Raw genomic sequence first — 19,932 nt, forward strand, 5'->3', positions numbered from 1 at the left:
TAGCTATGATTAAGTTATGCTCTGTGCAAAATTCTACCAGATGACTTCCTCTTTCATTTCTTACCCCCAATCCATATTCACCTACTATGTTTCCTTCTCTCCCTTATCCTACTCCAGAATTGCAGTCACCCATGACTATTAATTTTTCGTCTCTCTTCACTAGTTGAATAATTTCTTTTATCTCATCATACGTTTCATCAATTTCTTCATCATCTGCAGAGTTAGTTGGCATATAAACTTGTACTACTGTAGTAGGCATGGGCTTCGTGTCTATTTTGGCCACAATAATGCGTTCACTATGCTGTTTGTAGTAACTTACCTGCACTCCTATTTTTTTATTCATTACTAAACCTACTCCTGTATTAACCCTTTTAGATTTTGTATTTATAACCCTGTATTCACCTGACCAAAAGTCTTGTTCCTCCTGCCAATGAACTTCACTAATTACCACTATATCTATCTTTAACCTATCCGTTTCCCTTTTTAAAGTCTCTAATCTACCTGCCTGATTAAGGGATCTGACATTCCACACTCCGATCCATAGATTGCCGGTTTTCTTTATCCTGATAGCTACGTCCTCTTGAGTAGTCCCCGCCCGGAAATCCGAACGGGAGACTATTTTACCTCCAGAATATTTTACCCAAGAGGACGCCATCATCATTTAACCATACAGTAAAGCTGCATGCTTTAATGGACTAATGAGACTATTATGGAAAGCATAGCATGCTGCTCACCATACAGCAGAGATGTTGAGTCATAGTTAGGCACAACAAAAAGACTGTCAAACATGTAAGATTTCAGCCAGAAATGCCTTCATCCAAATTAGACAACATACACACATACAACGACTGTCTGTGGCTGTGTGTGCATGTGTTTGTCTGCTATTGGTGAGTAGCAATCTATCCTTTCCATAATATTGTCTTAATTATTTCTTTATTATAGGACTTTTAATTGTTTAATTATTTAATTTTATATGAATATCTTGTATCCTGTGGTCTGTTTTCTACAGAGGTTTTCCTCTAAGGCATGCATTAGTTCCAAATTCGAAGTTGTCATTCCACTAAACAGTATGTATTTGTTAAATTGGCAGGAGCTTTTGTAGTTGTTGAATACTGTGTTTATCATAAGATGTTCACTGAGTTTCCTTGGCTAATATGTACTCTTTCAAAATAGGCTGTGGATCTGTGACCTGTAGGTGACTTTGTGGCCACATATATATGTAGTGGATGTTACATATTTTAATTCTACATCCCTATTCTGTAAACCACTGTGAAGTGCTGTCAGAGAGTACATCTCATTGTACCAGTTCTTCTCACTCCATTCACATGATTGTTTGAGTGCCTCTGTGTGTGCCATAATTATTCTAATCTTATCCTCACAATCCCTGCTGAGCGATACATAGAGGGTTGAGGTATATCCTGGTGTCATCATTTAAAGTTAGTTTTTGCAACTTTATTAGTAAACTTTCTTGGGATAGTTTGTCTTATCTTCAAGAGTCTGCCAGTTTAATTTCTTCAGTATATCTGTGACACTCTCCCACAAATGAAACAATCTTGGGACCATTCATGCTGTCCTTCTTTATATATACTCAATATCACCTGTTAATCCTATTTGGTAAAGGTCCCACCCACTTGAGCAATATTCTAGAACCACTTGTACGAGTAATTTGTAAGCAATCTCCTTTGTAGACTGATTGCACTTCTCCAGTATTCTACCAATAAACTGAAGTCTACCAACTGCTTACCCATGTCTCCATTTCATATCACTACAAAGTGTTACACCTAGGTACTTGCATGAGTTGACTGATTCCCGCAGTGACTCACTGATGTCATAATCATAGGAAACTATGTTTTTTCATTTTGTGAAGGGCACAGTTTTATATTTTTGAACATTTAAAGCAAGTTGTCAATCTTTATACCAGTCTGAAATCTTATCAAGATCTGACTGCATATTTATGCAGCTTCTTTATGGATAACTGCATCATCTAAAAAAAGTCTGAGGTTACTAGTAATATTGTCTGCATGGTCATTAATGTATAACATGAACAGCAAGGGTCCCAATACACTTCCCTGTAGCACACCTGAAATTACTTCTACATCTGATAATGACTCTCCATCCAACAGATGGAGAGTCATTATCAGATGTAGAAGTAATTTCCAACAGATGGAGAGTCATTATCAGATGTAGAAGTAATTTCAGGTGTGCTACAGGGAAGTGTATTGGGACCCTTGCTGTTCATGTTATACATTAATGACCTTGCAGACAATATTACTAGTAACCTCAGACACATACTGTGTCCTACCTACCAAAAATTCCTCAATCCAGTCACAAATTTCACTTTTTTCAATAAGCATAAGTGTGGCACTGAGCCAAATGCTTTTTGGAAATCAAGAACTGCTGCATCCATCTGCTTGCCTTGACTGAAAGCTTTCAGTATGTCATGTGAGAAAAGTGCAAGCCGGGTTTCATATGATTGATGTTTTCGGAATCCATGCTGGCTGACAAGGAGGAGGCCATTCTGTTCAAAATACCTCATTATGTCTGAACTCAGAATGTGTTATAAGATTTAACAGCCAATCAGTGTCAAGGATATTGGATGGTAATTTTGTGGATCACTTCTACTACCCTTCTTGTAGATGGGCATGACCTGTGCTTTTTCCTGAGAACTGGGCATGGGTTTTTCTTTGAAAGGGCTAACTCAGCCACAAATTCAGTATAGAAGAGGGGCAACTCAGCTACAAATTCAGCATAGAATCTGGTAGGGTTTCCATTGGGCCCTAGAGCTTTGTTTAACATTAACATTTCTAGCTGGTTCTCAAAGCCACTGATTGTAATACTTATGTCACTCATCTTTTCATTGGTGCTAGGATTAAATTGGGATGATACTCCTGGGTTTTCCTTTATAAAGGAACATTTGAAAATGGAGTTGAGCATTTCAGCTTTTTTCCACAAATAAGCAATGCCCACTGAGTTTCAGCGATAGTGGATTTCAATTTTCTAACCTACCTGCATTATTATGGGGGAGATGGAATTTGCCAGTACAGCTTAGATTCTTGAGAGGTGTTAATCCTGTCAGCATCTGTGGAGTTAGATAACATAAACATGCCTCCTGGGCCATGTCAAATGCTGAGAACCTCAGGAAATTCTTCTAGTTAATGATTGGGTATGTGTTTGGGGAATACTGATTTTCTCTTCTGGGGCACGATGAGTGTCACCAGTTCCTCTGTAGCAGTCTGTTCTGTGCATGCTTCAGCAGCCACCATGCACTCGTAAAAATGCAACAGGATGGTGCAAAGTTAACAAACTGGACTCTTGTTTGGGAGGATTGCTATTTATATGCCATCAGAACATTCCAATTTACAATTTCAGTGGTTCCTCTGACTTACTTAAGGCAAATGGTGTGATGGCTCATTTGAAAAGGACATGCCCAAATTCTGTCCCCATCCATTCCTTTTACAAATCTATGCTCTATGTGTAATTACCTCATCATCAAACTTAATTGTACTTTCTTCAATTGTATAAGGATTGCTTAGTTTTGCAAGGCTGTGCATGAGTTGACCTATATTTCCCTCTCTGCACAAGGGAACTCAGGGGTTCTTATCTCACAAACTAACAACCCCCCTATGGGATGGATGTACTGTGTGGTAGCGATAACCCCCAACTGGGAACTCAGGGGTTCTTATCTCACAAACTAACAACCCTCCTATGGGATGGATGTACTGTGTGGTAGCAATAACCCCCAACCAACTGAAAGAGAGTAACCCTCCTGGAACAACAACATTGGAGAACAAAATGAACTGCAACAGAATGTGTGCTGACTTTATCATACAGTGTTCTCATTATACTGAAATAAGATTAAGGAACCTTTGGAAATGTCTCACCTTTTTATATTCAAATGCTTTGTAGTGTTTAGCAGAAACCTATAAATCAAATAAAGTGGTTTGGAAATGGGACACCTGTTCTTGAAATGTCTGTATTTCTGTAAGACACCCAGTTACAAAAAATGAAATTGCTTGATGTATACCAAAGAGTTTCACATTGAACTGGACTTCAGCAAGTGTAGTGTTGTCCAAATCCCTAATGGAGATGTATATGTAATAGTTAAAAGATGAATTGAAAGAGGGGGTGTTATCGAGATAGGAAAAGGAAACCTGTATTCAACCTAATTTTAACATCACAGTGCTTTTCTAAGCAAGGGCCCTTTCCTTTTTCAGCTTTTGAACTGATTATAGTGAGATGTGAAGTTTATTGTGGGGTTCAAACCATGGTGCTGCTTGGATTTTTCACTCGTAAAAACCATTTACAGAGCTAAAACATAATAGATGACTGAAAAATTCTAGAATTGGCCAGTTACTAAACAATGGACCCTAGGGTTGATAGCCTGGCACTTACCCACTGAGCTACCAAGCCATGCTGTTATTGATATAAGGAATACTTGTGCAGATACTGCATGCACCGCCAGCAAACATTACTTTTAAAAACGGAGCCCATAAGGAGATTACAAAATCCATCAGGTCACTAAAAAGTAGCAATTCTAATGGCGTTGATGATGTTTCTAGCAGAATATTAAAATCTTGTGCTGACTTGATAGGATTACCCATAAGCTCTCTCTGTAATCAATTAGTGACTTGGAGGATATTTCCTGACAGACTTAAATTTGCTGTTGTAACACCCACCTACAAAACTGTAGATTAGCAAACCATCTGTAATTACAGACCTATATATTTCCTTTCAACCTTTTCAAAACTATTTGAGAAAGTGGGCTATGATAGGATACCGACTCATTTAACTGATCAGAACTTATCAATCACCTCTCAGTTTGGCATTTGCAAAGGCTTCTTTGCACAAAAAGCAGTCCAAAATGTATATAAGAACTGCTAGCAGAGACAAACAAGAAAAATTATTCTGTTATATTCTGTGACCTTGCCAAAAGCTTCCATTGTATGAAACAAAAATATTTACTTACTAACTAGAGTGTTATAGCATTAAAGGCATCTCTCTTGCAAGGATGGAATCTTACCACCATAATAGAAAACAGAGGGTATCATTAACAGGCAGTATCTTACAATCAGGCATGAAAATAACCTTAGAATTGGGGAACATAATGTGTAGAGTGTTACAGGGATTGCTACTAGGCCCAGTGTAATGTTTCTGACAATGTAAACATACTAATCAAGGGTTCAAACTCAACCCAAGCAGACATACTTCAGATGATAACTGAACTGGCTTACAAGTTGTTCACAGCAAACAGTTTAAGTCTTAACCTCACAAAGATCCAAGTTAGCAGTTTCAAACAAGTAATAATGACTTCTTACCACCAGGAGTAGACATGAATTGTCATGCACTGAATGAAGCATCGTTCATAAAGAAAATTAAAAACATATCTCATTAGCCACTGTTTCTACAAATTATCGGAATATTTTAGAGGTAATGAGTGGTTGGCTTCAACTGTGGATGGTGGAGGTAGGTTGTCAGAAGTCGGGAAGCCTGTAGTTCACCACATTGGGTGGGGTAATGGTGGAGGGTGAGTGGATGCCTGGTGTTCGTCCAACATATTGTCACAAAAACATCATTTTTCAGACATCCATTTCTTGCTCAATGAGCTGCAACAGTCTTGACAGTGCCCAGAGAGCCTGAAGCCCCCAGGACATAGGCTGTATATGGCCAGTGAAGAGGTGTGGCCATCAGCAGGCAGCCTGACAGCTTGGAGGATCACATACCCAGTGAAACAACATCTCGGCAAGAACACTGAGCCTGAAGTCGTTGGCAGCTCACAAAGCAGGCTAGAGGCAGCCTGGCTGTGCAGGACGGGGCATGTCAAGGTGTGCAGAATCGTGCCTTGGGCCTAGCATGGATGGGATGACACACACCAGCAGTATCTGCCCACATGAGTAGAAGCAAGCAGCAAAGAGTCTGCTGGCACAGGCAGTAGCAGCTGAGCCGCTGTACAGGCTCAAACTGTAGGCCTCCACGGTAGGAATCCAGCAACACCTGAAGCCCACAGGTGGCTGGAGGGTACTAAATTGACAACCCTAGACTCAGCACGAAAAGCAGGGTTGCAGCTAGCAGCAGTGGAGTCTGGAAGTGGTGACTTGTTGATCCGTCTAGACTCATTGACTATCATAGAACCCCTGTCAGAGCTGGTGGCTGGTAGATTACAAAGACTTTCTCTAGAAATGAGTTCTTATCATGTAGGCCACAACACAGCCACAGGTCAGGTGTAAAGAAATCAGGTCACCCACAGTACAGCTGTCTGTCTTCCTGCTGCACCTATTTTATTCTGCCTCTGATCCCTCTGTTTGGTCATAGTATGTGGTAACTGCCTCGATGGTGTGATGTCAGTACTTGTTCTATTAGTGGATAGTCCCTTACATAACGCCGACTGGCCAGCCCGAAGTGATCTGCTTCCATTGTCTCTTACATTAGCCATGGGTGGTGTCTCAGTTGTACTTACAAGGGAACCTCCCCATCGCACCCCCCTCAGATTTAGTTATAAGTTGGTACAGTGGATAGGCCTTGAGAAACTGAACACAGATCAATCGAAGAAACAGGAAGAAGTTGTGTGGAACAATGAAAAAAAAGCAAAATATACAAACTGAGTAGTCCATGCGCAAGATAGGCAACATTAAGGACAGTGTCAGCACAGTAATGCTGTGGTCCTGTGGTTAGCGTGAGCAGCTTTGGAACGAGAGGTCCTTGGTTCAAGTCTTCCCTCGAGTGAAAATTTTAATTTTTTATTTTCAGGCAATTATCAAAGTTCAGGCACACACACACAATCAACTTCGCTCTCCACAGTTCCAGGACATGTTCAGATTTGCTTGGACATATGCAGGATTTGACGGTGTACACATGGAAAAATTTGAAAACGTTAAAAACATATGTTTTGACAGAGCACAGGGAAAACTGTGCGAGTGTGAAACTGTTGCATTCATTTGTTGCAGTTTACGAGACAAACTCTTGTGATTTCATCACTTTTTTGGGAGTGATTATCAGATCCACAAGAAAACCTAAATTGGGCAAGGTAGAAGAATCTTTTTACCCATTCGCCAAGTTTACAAGTTAGGTGGGTCGACAACATATTCCTGTCATGTGTCGTATAGAATATATCAGACGTGTTTTCCTGTGGAGGAATCGATTGACCTATGACCTTGCGATCAAATGTTTTCGGTTCCCATTAGAGAGGCACGTCCTTTCGTCTACTAATCGCACGGTTTTGCGGTGCAGTCGCAAAACATAGACACTAAACTTATTACAGTGATCAGAGACGTCAATGAACGAATGGACAGATCATAACTTTGCGAAAATAAAAAATTAAAATTTTCACTCGAGGGAAGACTTGAACCAAGTACCTCTCGTTCCACAGCTGCTCACGCTAACCACCAGCCACGGCGCTACTGAGCTACTGTCTCCTTGATGTTGTATATCTCTGGCATGGACTACTCAGTTTGCATATTTCACTTATTTTTTTCATAGTTCCACGCAACTTCTTCGTGTTTTCTCGATTGATCTGTGTTCAGTTTTTCAAGGCCTATCCACTGTGCCAACTTATAACTAAATGTGAGGGGGGTTCGATGGGGAGGTTCCCTTGTTAGCTGCGCCATGTGTGTTAACTACAGCACAACAATATTTATATTCAAGCACTGAAAGGTCTCAGTAACTGCATGGCACGTAACAATATGTGTTATAAAGTTATATGATAAGTAATAATTTGGTGTAAATAGTATTTATGGAGAAAATATTTTATTTCAAAAATAGCATTATAAACAAGTAAATATCTATATTACTAAATGCCTAACCCAATTCATGGCTCATGGTTCGTTTTGCAGAGTCCCAGTTGCTCGTTGCCTTTGTAACAGTTTCCAGGGACGACAAAATTTGATATTCAATATTTCATATGATTATTGACCATATTTAAAATGCTGTCATAATATACTAATTAATAGATGTCATTTTATGTTAAGGATTTTACACAGTAAGGAAAGTTACAGTTAGAAATTGTGCATATTTTTTGATGCAGCGTAACTGACCATGCACAAATACCCTTTCTATGTTCATCAAGTATTTGAGGATGAGAGCACTTAGGAACTTGCAAGAAACTTTACACATAATGTCCAATCTTTTCAAAACTTTTCTTATTGATTCCCCCACAAAATTATTAAAAGAAAAAGTTTATTGCTTGCTATATGTTCACTGTTCATGCAGGAAAATTATCACATAGTCATGACATTTTAATTCATTCCTCCTGCATTACTAACTCTATTCACAGCACTTTTGAAGACCTTAGCCATTTATACTATTGAATGTATTTGTCAAATTACTTCATTTTATGATACATAGTTCAGGAGGTATGATGTCATGAACGCTGTGATTTGTGAAAAATTAGCTTCTGCTTAAAACGGAGTACCAATTACATGGCCTACACTCATCCAGTGTTGATAATGAGGCCACATGGCAACTTCCAACAAACTTTAAACATAATTGCAAACCTTTTTTAAACTTCCTATCACTTAAATGTTTAATGTCAGATATTTAACAAATTAGTTAATTTGTAAATTAATCACAAGTCTGAAGCTTTTTTATCCATGGGAGTTCAATTCCCTAAAATAGCTGAGGTTTATTGGTTAAACTAATAATAGCAAATAAACAACAGCTCTAAAGTACAGCTTAGGGGGCAACGGCTTTTTTCAGAATGGCACATTTTTTACTGATTTACTTGATTAAATCTAGTTAGCATAATTGTGAATAGCATTGGGCACTGTAAGATAGTATACAAATTAAGTTTCTATGATGATGTCTTTGTTTCGTGTTAATGTATACTTTGACTCAATCCACATTCCTGGATGTTCTCCTTCTTTATGGGATATATGGGACACGACAACTGAATGAGAACTTGCCACATTACAGTATGTTGTAAAATGTAATTCTGTTAAAAAAATCGTTTGTGGTGAACTGACAAATTCAGATAAATGATTTTTGCATCATGTGATATTGAATAAAGTTATTATTACTATTATTATTATTATTGTGAACATAATGGAAAATTAGGTGAAAGATTTTATAGGACAATTACTGTTTCTCAAAATTAGCATGTGATGGTTAACTTTAACCAGTTGAGGCACTTTAGTCTTTTCTGTGTTTCACTTTTGTCGTTTCTCAACATTCTGACTGCCTCCACATAGCTTCAGCAGCTCACTGATGACATGAAAACACACATGCATTCAAATCCAAAACTTCGCATTGTCAGTACTACAATGCCCAATGAATGAGTGTCTGCCGAAGAAACTAGTTCCTTCCAACATGACGAATTATGCTTTAGAAATTGAAGTACCTAAGAGGTAACAAAAGCTTCTCATTAAAAACCCAACCAACAGAGGCTCACCAACTTGAAAGAAGCTAAAAAGCAAAGAACAACATCATTGTGAAAATGGGTCTGTTACTGCAGTGGAACATTTAATTAATAATTTTTGGACTCATGGAGGAAATAATACTCTTATCTGAGTTAAGACCCCTTACCTTTGGGTACAAACAACTGATTTTAAATAGGCTGATGCTCTGATAGTAAGGGGCTATAGCTGTCACAGAAAAGAGAGCCTCAGAAGTGAGAGAGCCACTTTTATAAATGACACATACCAGTACACATCTCTCCCTCAGCACCAACATACAAGCTGCTCTAGTGCAGATGATGAACAAGGTAATAATATGTATCACATACCGCTCTCCAATAACGCTTGAGACCACTAGACTCTCCTAAACCTTACCGTACAGATCTCCCTGCCCATTTTCCCTATGTCAGAATTTAATGTAAGCGACATGCAATGAAACTCTACAGTAACATGACACTGGGATCAAGCTACCAAGAGCATCATGCTATTAGGAGATCTGTGCCTTCTGAACACAGAACTGAGCATGTACTTCAGTACACATACAGGTTCACTTCTGCCCCCCCCCCCTCCCTTGCTCCCCCCTCCCCCCATGCCTCTTCTCTCCTTTGATCCCCCTCTACAAAGTTGGTACACATGTATTCGTGGAACCACTTCTCAATCTGAATTAATCTATTTAACAAAGTTGTTCTAAAAAGAAAATAAAAGAAGGCAGTAATGTGTGTGCTCAGCTAGGCAATCTGAACGCTGCACGGCCAGCTGGTTGTATTTGACATTGGAGATTGCTCTCAAGAATGATGCAACCATGACGTAATCACCAGCACTGTGCAAAGGCTACCATTTTTGACTGAGTTCTGTAGAAGCAGTAGCCATTCAGTTATATAGTTTAAAGAAGAAAATAATTGGTGCGGCAATTTACAGATCACCATCTGGAGATGCTGAAGTCTTTCTTAAGAATTTGGAAGAAATGCTCAACATTTTCTCAAATGAGAACTCTACCATAATTCTTTGTGGTGACTTTAATATTAATCTATTGGTCCAGAGTTTAGTAAAAAACAAATTTTTAGTCATACTAAAAAGCTTCAACATGTTCCCCCACATGTTTCCCCATAGAGAAAGATGCCATGGCAAACTATGTAAACAATTATTTTGTAAATATTCCCCTTACTTTAAGTAATAAATGTAAGCAACAACCAACAGTGATGACTCCAATGGTAAATACCAGCATGATGGCAATCCCAGCAGATGAGCATGAAGTTCTAAAAGTCATTAAATGCTTGAAATCCAAAATGTCCTCTGGGTTGGATGATGTACGTGTATCAATAATTAAGAAAATTGCTCCATGTGTTGTAAAACCTATAGTGCACATAGCAAACTTGTCCCTTAGTGAAGGGATATTTCTGGATAAACTTAAAATCTCTAAAGTGATACCTCTATACAAAAGTGGTGACAGACATAAAATAGAAAAATTATTGACCTATATCTCTCCTCCCAGCCTTCTCCAAAATACTTGAGGAATTAATGAAAATCAGGGTTACAAAATATCTAGAAAAACATAAACTAATAAATAACAGTCAACATGGTTTTTGAGCAGGGCACAGTACAGAAACAGCCATATTGGACTACGCAACAGAAATAGTAAGAATTTTGGAGTCAAATAAACAGGTTGTTGGAATTAATCTGGATTTATCCAAAGCCTTCGATACTGTGAACCATGTAATATTACTAGGGAAACTTGAAGCAATAGGCATCAGGGGTACTGTTAAAAAATGGTTTGAATCTTGACATCTTGGATATTCGGGAATCCAGCCGGATGTTCGCGTTGTTCTCACACGATATTTCAACAGCGTTCCTCGCTGTCTTCTTCAGGTGCTACCTGAGTCTCAGGTAGAGATCGACGCAAACATCCGGCTGGATTCCCGAATATCCAATATGTCAACAGATCGCCGGGAAAGCATGAAGGTTTGAATCTTATCTGCAAAACAGGTCACAAGTTGTTGAGCTGAGGTCATCCAACAATCTTCACAATTTTAAGCTCATATCTGAACCAAAACAAATTGAAATAGGTGTTCCACAGGGCAGCATTCTGGACCCATCGTTATTTCTAATTTATATCAATGATATACAGGCTCCGGACAGCTCAGCCAAAATTCTACTATTTGCAGATGACACGAGTATCATAATTAGTGATATAAAAGAATCATTGTATACTGCAGCAGAGAAAATGCTCTCATACATACAGTCATGGCTTTATTCAAACAAGCTGACATCAAATACAAGGAAAACAAATTTTATACTGTATGGAAGCAAGTGTCAAGGGGAAAATGTGTGCCTTATGCTGGATAGCAAACAAATAGAAAAAGTGTGCACCACAAAGTTTCTGGGAATGCGAATTGACCAAGATTTAAACTGGAATGAACACAGTGTATATCTTACTCAGAAACTTAGCTCAGCATGTTTTGCCTTAAGAATAATATCCAAGGTATGTAGCAAAGAATGTATTAGAGTGGTGTACTTTAGTTTTTTTCCAATCAGTTGCAAGCTATGGCATAAGTTTTTGGGGAAAAACCAGGTCAAGACTAAATGACATTTTTATTATGCAAAAAAGAGCTATTCATATCATGATACACAGCCCACCACAAACTCACTGCAGACCCTTATTCAGACAACTAAAGATACTGGCAATACCATCGATATATATTTTTAAATGCCTGGAAATGATCAGTAAAAATAACTGCGATCTTCAAACCAACTCAAGCTACCATGATCACAATGCAAGGCATTGTAAAGACTTCCACATTCCCTATGTAGCAAAAACTAGAAGTCAGAAACGTGTTAGCCACTTAGGAATAAAGCTTTTAAATGCACTTCCATCTCAAATTAAAGAATTGAAAGGCAAAAATAATTTCAAGTGGGAAGTAAAAAAATACTTGATGGAAAAATGCTACTACAGTGTAAATGAATACCTGTCTCAGACTGTGGATTGAACCCTGTACTTATTTTTTAAAAATTCAAACTAATTTAATTATGTTTTCAACTTCATAATTATGGTACTTATGAAAAATCTGTTAAATATCCGTAATACATTTTGTGTATAAGGCGTAGTTCATGATCTATAAGTGATTATCATGAGCACGTACTTTTGTTTTTGTGTAATAAGTTCTTGTACACTACTTATGTACTATGTGTATGTAATTTGTTTTTTGTTTGTATATGTTTGTCCATTTATTATGTGTATGTGTGTTGTTATGTGTTACATGTAATCAAATGACAAATCCTATATCACATGTGTGATCTATTGGATACTAAATAAATAAATAGATCCCATCAAGAAACAACAAAATTCATTGTGGTGTAATAGTACTGGCTCTTATGCAAGACAGTTAATACCAGGTACTTCAAGATTTGCTTTTTATATATTTAAATTGTTTACATAGACAGTTCAAGTGATGTCATGCACATTTGAGCACATGCAATTGTAATTTCTTGCATATTAAACTTTTCACATGTGTATACTGATACTAGATGTTCGTACATTTCCCATTTGCTATAAATGATATGTAATATTGACAGACTGATAAAAGTGAACTTGTTACAGGTTCTCAAGAGGAAGAATGACACTAGAAAGTTTTATAAAGATGCTTTAGAACAAGATAGGCAAGTGAAAGAGAAACTGCGAAAAGATGAAGAGGATGAAGAAAGGCTAATGGAAATATGTGCAGCTGTAAGGCAAAAGATGGCAAGACTGGGAAGAGACAGTATAAAAGCGGTTAAGTATTTTTATCTGTGGTATAGTACCAGTTGACGACAGAAAAACATGAAGTTTAGTGTTGCATATAGTGTGCACTTTATCCTCCTTGGTAAATAGGAAGCCTCTCTCTCACTCCCCTCCCCCTCCCTCCCTCTCTCACCTCTCTGTCTCTCTCTCTCTCTCTCTCTCTCTCTCTCTCTCTCTCTCTCTCTCTCTCTCACACACACACACACACACACACACACACACACACACACATACACACACACAGTGTGGTACAATGATCAGCTACTTATGTATGTGGCTGTTGTGTACTGCTTAACAGTTCATCTACAGGGTGTTACAAAAAGGTCCGGTCAAACTTTCAGGAAACATTCCTCACACACAAAGAAAGAATATATGTTATGTGGACATGTGCCCGGAAACGCTTACTTTCCATGTTAGAGCTCATTTTATTACTTCTCTTCAAATCACATTAATCATGGAATGGAAACACACAGCAACAGAACGTGCCAGCGTGAATTCAAACACTTTGTTACAGGAAATGTTCAAAATGTCCTCCGTTAGCGAAGATACATGCATCCACCCTCCGTCGCATGGAATCCCTGATGCAGCCCTGGAGAATGGCGTATTGTATCACAGCCGTCCACAATACGAGCACGAAGAGTCCCTACATTTGGTACCAGAGGTGCGTAGACTAGAGCTTTCAAATGCAACCATAAATGAAAGTCAAGAGGGTTGAGGTCAGGAGAGCGTGGAGGCCATGGAACTGGCCCGCCTCTACCAATCCATCGGTCACTGAATCTGTTGTTGAGAAGCGTACGAACACTTCGACTGAAATGTGCAGGAGCTCCATCGTGCATGAACCACATGTTGTGTCGTACTTGTAAAGGCACATGTTCTAGCAGCACAGGTAGAGTATCCCATATGAAATCATGATAACGTGCTCCATTGAGCGTAGGTGGACGAAACTAAAATGAGCTCTAACATGGAAATTAAGCGTTTCCGGACACATGTCCACATAACATATTTTCTTTATTTGTGTGTGAGGAATGTTTCCTGAAAGTTTGGCCGTACCTTTTTGTAACACCCTGTATATTAAATGATTAAACATTTTCTTTATTCATTGTCTCCATACCACCCAGAGCTCAGGATTTTCTATAGTCATATTAATTGATCATTAGACACTGATATAATAGATTTACTACTACTACTACTACTACTACTACTTCAGCAACTTAAGTATGAGAGGTATACATGTTCAAATGATGCAGTGGTTGTGTCATTTTCATCATTATCAAGTGGGAATCCCAATATTTCATGACCATTGGTACTTTGGTGATATATTTTTATCTTCCTGATATTAACATCTTAAGATTTATAAAGGCATATCTTTTCTTGACTCTTCTTTGTATATTTTTGCTGTCCTGTTTTGTCTTCATTTCTTAAAAAGGTTTTATATATTGCTATTTTATTAGACGTCCAATATTCTTATCTATTTATGCCATCCTTTTCTATTACTTAATAATACTACAATATATTCTTTTTGTCAGTCAGTTTTCACACATTAATATTCACAGTATGTTATTTGAGTACCAGCAAGAGAGAAAACTTTTCAGAATTTGAGTAAATCAAAGAATATATATTGACAAAACCTGTAGCAGAACATTTTTTATGCTACATTAATTATTGTTATTCATGCTACTCTGGTTGTAGAATTTTAAGAATTTTTGGCATCATGCTGTAACTTCAGTGACTGCAATTCATACAAAATTTACAATTTATTTTCATTCTGGCTATAACAGTAACTCTCCTCTCTGGGAGCTCCTAGGAGGAATTAATGCTTGATATTATCCCTAGTTGCTTAAGAATGCTAGAGAGAAAGACATTTACAAGAAACAACAAGATGTTGCGTGTGAATGTGACTGTTCTCCTCGACAGTGCATGTTCACTCAGTGTGTAACACTGTAACAACAGAAGTCTTGTTATCCCACATTTGGACCTCTCTCAGAGCTCCTAAGAGGAATTAAATATGAGACATGCAAAATAGTACGCTCAGAACTCTTCAGTGACTATGATATTAAAGAAATCTATATTACATACAAGGTGAAGCAAAATTTATGTGCTCAGGTACCACATTGTGGTTTCTTGCAAATTAAAAATGCCTGTGCCAAAATTTTGTGCATGTTTTGGGTAGAGAATGGATATCAAAGAAAGGCAATTTGGAAATACTGAAACAGTCACTTGCCATACATGTGATTACAGTTAATGCTATGCCATACATGTGATTACAGTTAATGCTATGAATAGAGTTTTGTGTTAGAATACTCAATTTTGAGAGTTTGACTTGGGTCTAGTTGTAAATTTTTTTATTGCCTTATGTTAGACTGTGTGATATGGTATCTGGCTTCTTACTCATTATACAGCAATTACAACAGATCTTATACAAACACATGTGATTATTTAATGTTGTTGTTGTTGTGGTCTTCAGTCCTGAGACTAGTTTGATGCAGTTCTCCATGCTACTCTATCCTGTGCAAGCTACTTCATCTCCTAGTGCTTACTGCAACCTACATCCTTCTGAATCTACTTAGTGTATTCATCTCTTGGCCTCCCCCTACGATTTTTACCCTCTACGCTACCCTACAATGCTAAATTGGTGATCCCTTGATGCCTCAGAACATGTCCTACCAACCGGTCCCTTCTTCTTGTCAAGTTGTGCCACAAACTCCTTTTCTCCCCAATTCTATTCAATACCTCCTCATTAGTTATGTGATCTACCCATCTAATCTTCAGCATTCTTCTGTAGCACCACATTTCGAAAGCTTCTATTCTCTTCTTGTCCAAACTATTTATCATCCATGTTTCACTTCCATACATGGCTACACTACATACAAATACTTTCAGAAATGACTTCCTGACACTTAAATCTATACTCAATGTTAACAAATTTCTCTTCTTCAGAAATGCTTTCCTTGCCATTGCCGGTCTACATTTTATATCCTCTCTACTCCAACCATTATCAGTTATTTTGCTCCACAAATAGCAAAACTCCTTTACTACTTTAAGTGTCTCATTTCCTAATCTAATTCCCTCAGCATCACCCGACTTAATTCGACTACATTCCATTATCCTCGTTTTGCTTTTGTTGGTGTTCATTTTATATCCTCCTTTCAAGACACTGTTCATTCCGTTCAACTGCTCTTCCAAGTCCTTTTCTGTATCTGACAATTACAATGTCATCGGCGAACCTCAAAGTTTTTATTTCTTCTCCATGGATTTTAATTCCTACTCTGAATTTTTCTTTTGTTTCCTTTACTGCTTGCTCAATATACAGGTTGAATAACATCAGGGAGAAGCTACAACCCTGTCTCACTCCCTTCCCAACCACTGCTTCCCTTTCATGCCCCTCGACACTTATAACTGCCATCTGGTTTCTTTACAAATTGTAAATAGCCTTTTGCTCCCTGTATTTTACCCCTGCCACCTTTAGAATTTGAAAGAGAGTATTCCAGTCAACACTGTCAAATGCTTTCTCTAAGTCTACATATACTAGAAATGTAGGTTTACCTTTCCTTAATCTATTTTCTAAAGTAAGTTGTAGGGTCAGTATTGCCTCACGTGTTCCAACATTGCTGCGGAATCCAAACTGATCTTCCCTGAGGTCGGCTTCTACCAGTTTTTCCATTCATCTGTAAGGATATGTGTTAGTATTTTGCAGCTGTGACTTATTAAACTGATAGTTCAGTAATTTTCACATCAGTCAACACCTGCTTTCTTTGTAATTGGATATTATATTCTTCTTGAAGTCTGAGGGTATTTCGCCTGTCTCATACATCTTGCTCACCAGATGGTAGAGTTTTGTCAGGACTGGCTCTCCCAAGGCCGTCAGTAGTTCCAATGGAATGTTGTCTACTCCCGGACCCTTGTTTCGACTCAGGTCTTTCAGTGCTCTGTCAAACTCTTCACGCAGTATCGTATCTCCCATTTCATCTTCATCTACATCCTCTTCCATTTCCATATTGTTGTCCTCAAGTACATCCCTCTTGTATAGACCCTCTATATAATCCTTCCACCTTTCTGCTTTCCCTTCTTTGCTTAGAACTGGATTTCCATCTCAGCTCTTGATATTCATACAAGTGGCTCTCTTTTCTCCAAAGGTCTCTTTAATTTTCCTGTAGGCAGTATCTATGTTGCCCCAAGTGAGATAAGCCTCTACATCCTTACATTTGTCCTCTAACCATCCCTCCTTAACCATTTTGCACTTCCTGTTGATCTCATTTTTGAGACGTTTGCATTCCTTTTTGCCTGCTTCATTTACTGCGTTTTTATATTTTCTCCTTTCATCAATTAAATTCAATATTTCTTCTGTTACCCAAGGTTTTCTACTAGCCCTCGTCTTTTTACCTACTTGATCCTCTGCTGCCTTCACTACTTCACCCCTCAGAGCTACCCATTCTTCTTCTACTGTATGTCTTTCCCCCATTCCTGTCAATTGTTCCCTTATGCTCTCCCTGAAACTCTGTACAACCTCTGGTTTAGTCAGTTTATCCAGGTCCCATCTCCTTAAATTCCCACCTTTTTGCAGTTTCTTCAGTTTTAATCTACAGTTCATAACCAATAGATTGTGGTCAGAGTCCACATCTGCCCCTGGAAATGTCTTACAATTTAAAACCTGGTTCCTAAATCTGTCTCTTACCATTGCATAATCTATCTGATATATTCTAGTATCTCCAGGATTCTTCCATGTATACAACCTTATTTTATGATTCTTGAACCAAGTGTTAGCTATGATTAAGTTATGCTCTGTGCAAAATTCTACCAGATGGCTTCCTCCTTCATTTCTTACCCCCAATCCATATTCACCTACTATGTTTCCTTCTCTCCCTTATCCTACTCCAGAATTGCAGTCACCCATGACTATTAATTTTTCGTCTCTCTTCACTAGTTGAATAATTTCTTTTATCTCATCATACATTTCATCAATTTCTTCATCATCTGCAGAGTTAGTTGTCATATAAACTTGTACTACTGTAGTAGGCATGGGCTTCGTGTCTATTTTGGCCACAATAATGCGTTCACTATGCTGTTTGTAGTAACTTACCTGCACTCCTATTTTTTTTATTCATTACTAAACCTACTCCTGCATTACCCCTATTTGATTTTGTATTTATAACCCTGTATTCACCTGACCAAAAGTCTTGTTCCTCCTGCCACCGAACGTCACTAATTATTTAATACTAACACAGAAATGAAGGTACAACTGGTTTATCAGTCCACTTTTAAAATATGCATTTTGCCACACATTTGCTCTTCTGCCAAGCATTGCACCCCTTGATGTTACAAGTGCTGTTGTTACTGAATGTAGCATGTATCTTTGACATCACCATATTCCTAAGTTTCTAGTTATTTCTGTCCTGTGATAGGTTATTTATTTTTAACTTATTATTACTCTTCATGAATATGTCTAACATGTCTGACCAATAGCAGCATAGCTGCACAGTATTGAATGCAAATACTTGTTGTGTATGTTATTACAGTGTTATAAATTCCCTTCTTTTGGCATCCATTTTCTACTGAAAATATACATGGGTCAAAATTTTATTACCGACATTTTTGTACTGCTAGTATGCAATGAACTGTACTGTGGCATCAGAGTGCATGAATTTGGTTCACCCTGTATATATAAAGTCAATGTAGTTTCATATCCAGGGAAAGAGTGTAGGGGAGCAGGTTCAGGCAAAGTTCTTGTGGAGGGGTTTGCCATTGTCTTCCTCCAGCCTGTTATGAAGTTTCAAGTGTTCTGTGGATGACTGTAATGAGTACCTGCACAGTGTAGCATTTGGTTTGTGTTGTTATGCCTGAAGAGAAGTGAGAGGGTGATACCTGGTGCTGGTACATAGTCTGCTCCCCTCAAATAAAACCAAGGTGGCTGCTGAGCTCAACATCCCCATCCAGTAGATAAAGCATTGTCAACAGTGTCAGAAGTTCACATTTCATGACACACTGCAGAGAGGTTTGGAATTTAATTCAGGACATTGACACAAAGATAGTTTTCCTCCTCTTGCCAGCAAAATACTGGCAGTGAAAATTTTCCATCACAACACCACCAGGATTCAAACTGGCTTACCTCCAAGTTGAGCGCCACCACACAAGAGCGCTTTAGTGATCTTGCCTAAGGAGGCACATATATCTGTGTGTTTGTGTGTATGTGTGTGTGTGGGGGGGGCGGTCAGGGTGGTCATCCTCTCTGCATTGAAGGGCTTGAATAATATAGGAATAGACAATCCTGAACCCAAGGTGGTATGTAGCAGAGGAACATTTTAAACTCTCAGACATCTAAAAATACAAATTTGTTCTTAACAATCCCACTCCCTCCATCCAACTTGAGTTGCAGAAAGTCTTGAAAACTTTAAGCCCCTTGTAAGGATTCACAACAGTTCCCATAGAACTCCTTATCCCTCCTGATCTTACATAAATACAGCCATTCTGGCCATCATATAGTAGCTGGCATTAAAGCTCTTACTGGATGCGTCTCAAGACCTTGTTGACCATCCCACAGAGCCTCCTATGCCTTGTAAAAGGCACCAACAACTTTGTGGAACATCTCAAATCCATTCCCATGTTCTTCCACCTGGAACTCACATTGTCACCATCAATGTAATCTCATTTTACATTAACATCCCACATACACATGGCCTCTCAGCTCTAGAAATTGCCTTGCTCAATGGTCACCTGAAATTCTTCCTAAAACCCCACTTATTGTCACCCTTGCCAGCTTCATCTTTACCCATAACTATG

At 38.4% G+C, this 19,932-nt stretch overlaps 1 protein-coding gene across 1 annotated transcript in view; it reads left to right on the forward strand.

Annotated features, from left to right (window-relative positions):
• The window catches only part of LOC124775795 (protein CFAP210), a 183,414-nt gene that overhangs the window by 51,610 nt on the left and 111,872 nt on the right, over positions 1-19,932 (forward strand). Inside the window, exon 5 of the mRNA XM_047250626.1 lies at positions 12,979-13,149. Within this exon, the coding sequence (XP_047106582.1) occupies positions 12,979-13,149 (171 nt within the window). The remainder of the gene's footprint in view (positions 1-12,978; positions 13,150-19,932) is intronic.

Source organism: Schistocerca piceifrons, chromosome 2 (genome assembly GCF_021461385.2).
Source record: "Schistocerca piceifrons isolate TAMUIC-IGC-003096 chromosome 2, iqSchPice1.1, whole genome shotgun sequence".
NCBI classification, from domain to species: Eukaryota; Metazoa; Arthropoda; class Insecta; order Orthoptera; family Acrididae; genus Schistocerca; species Schistocerca piceifrons.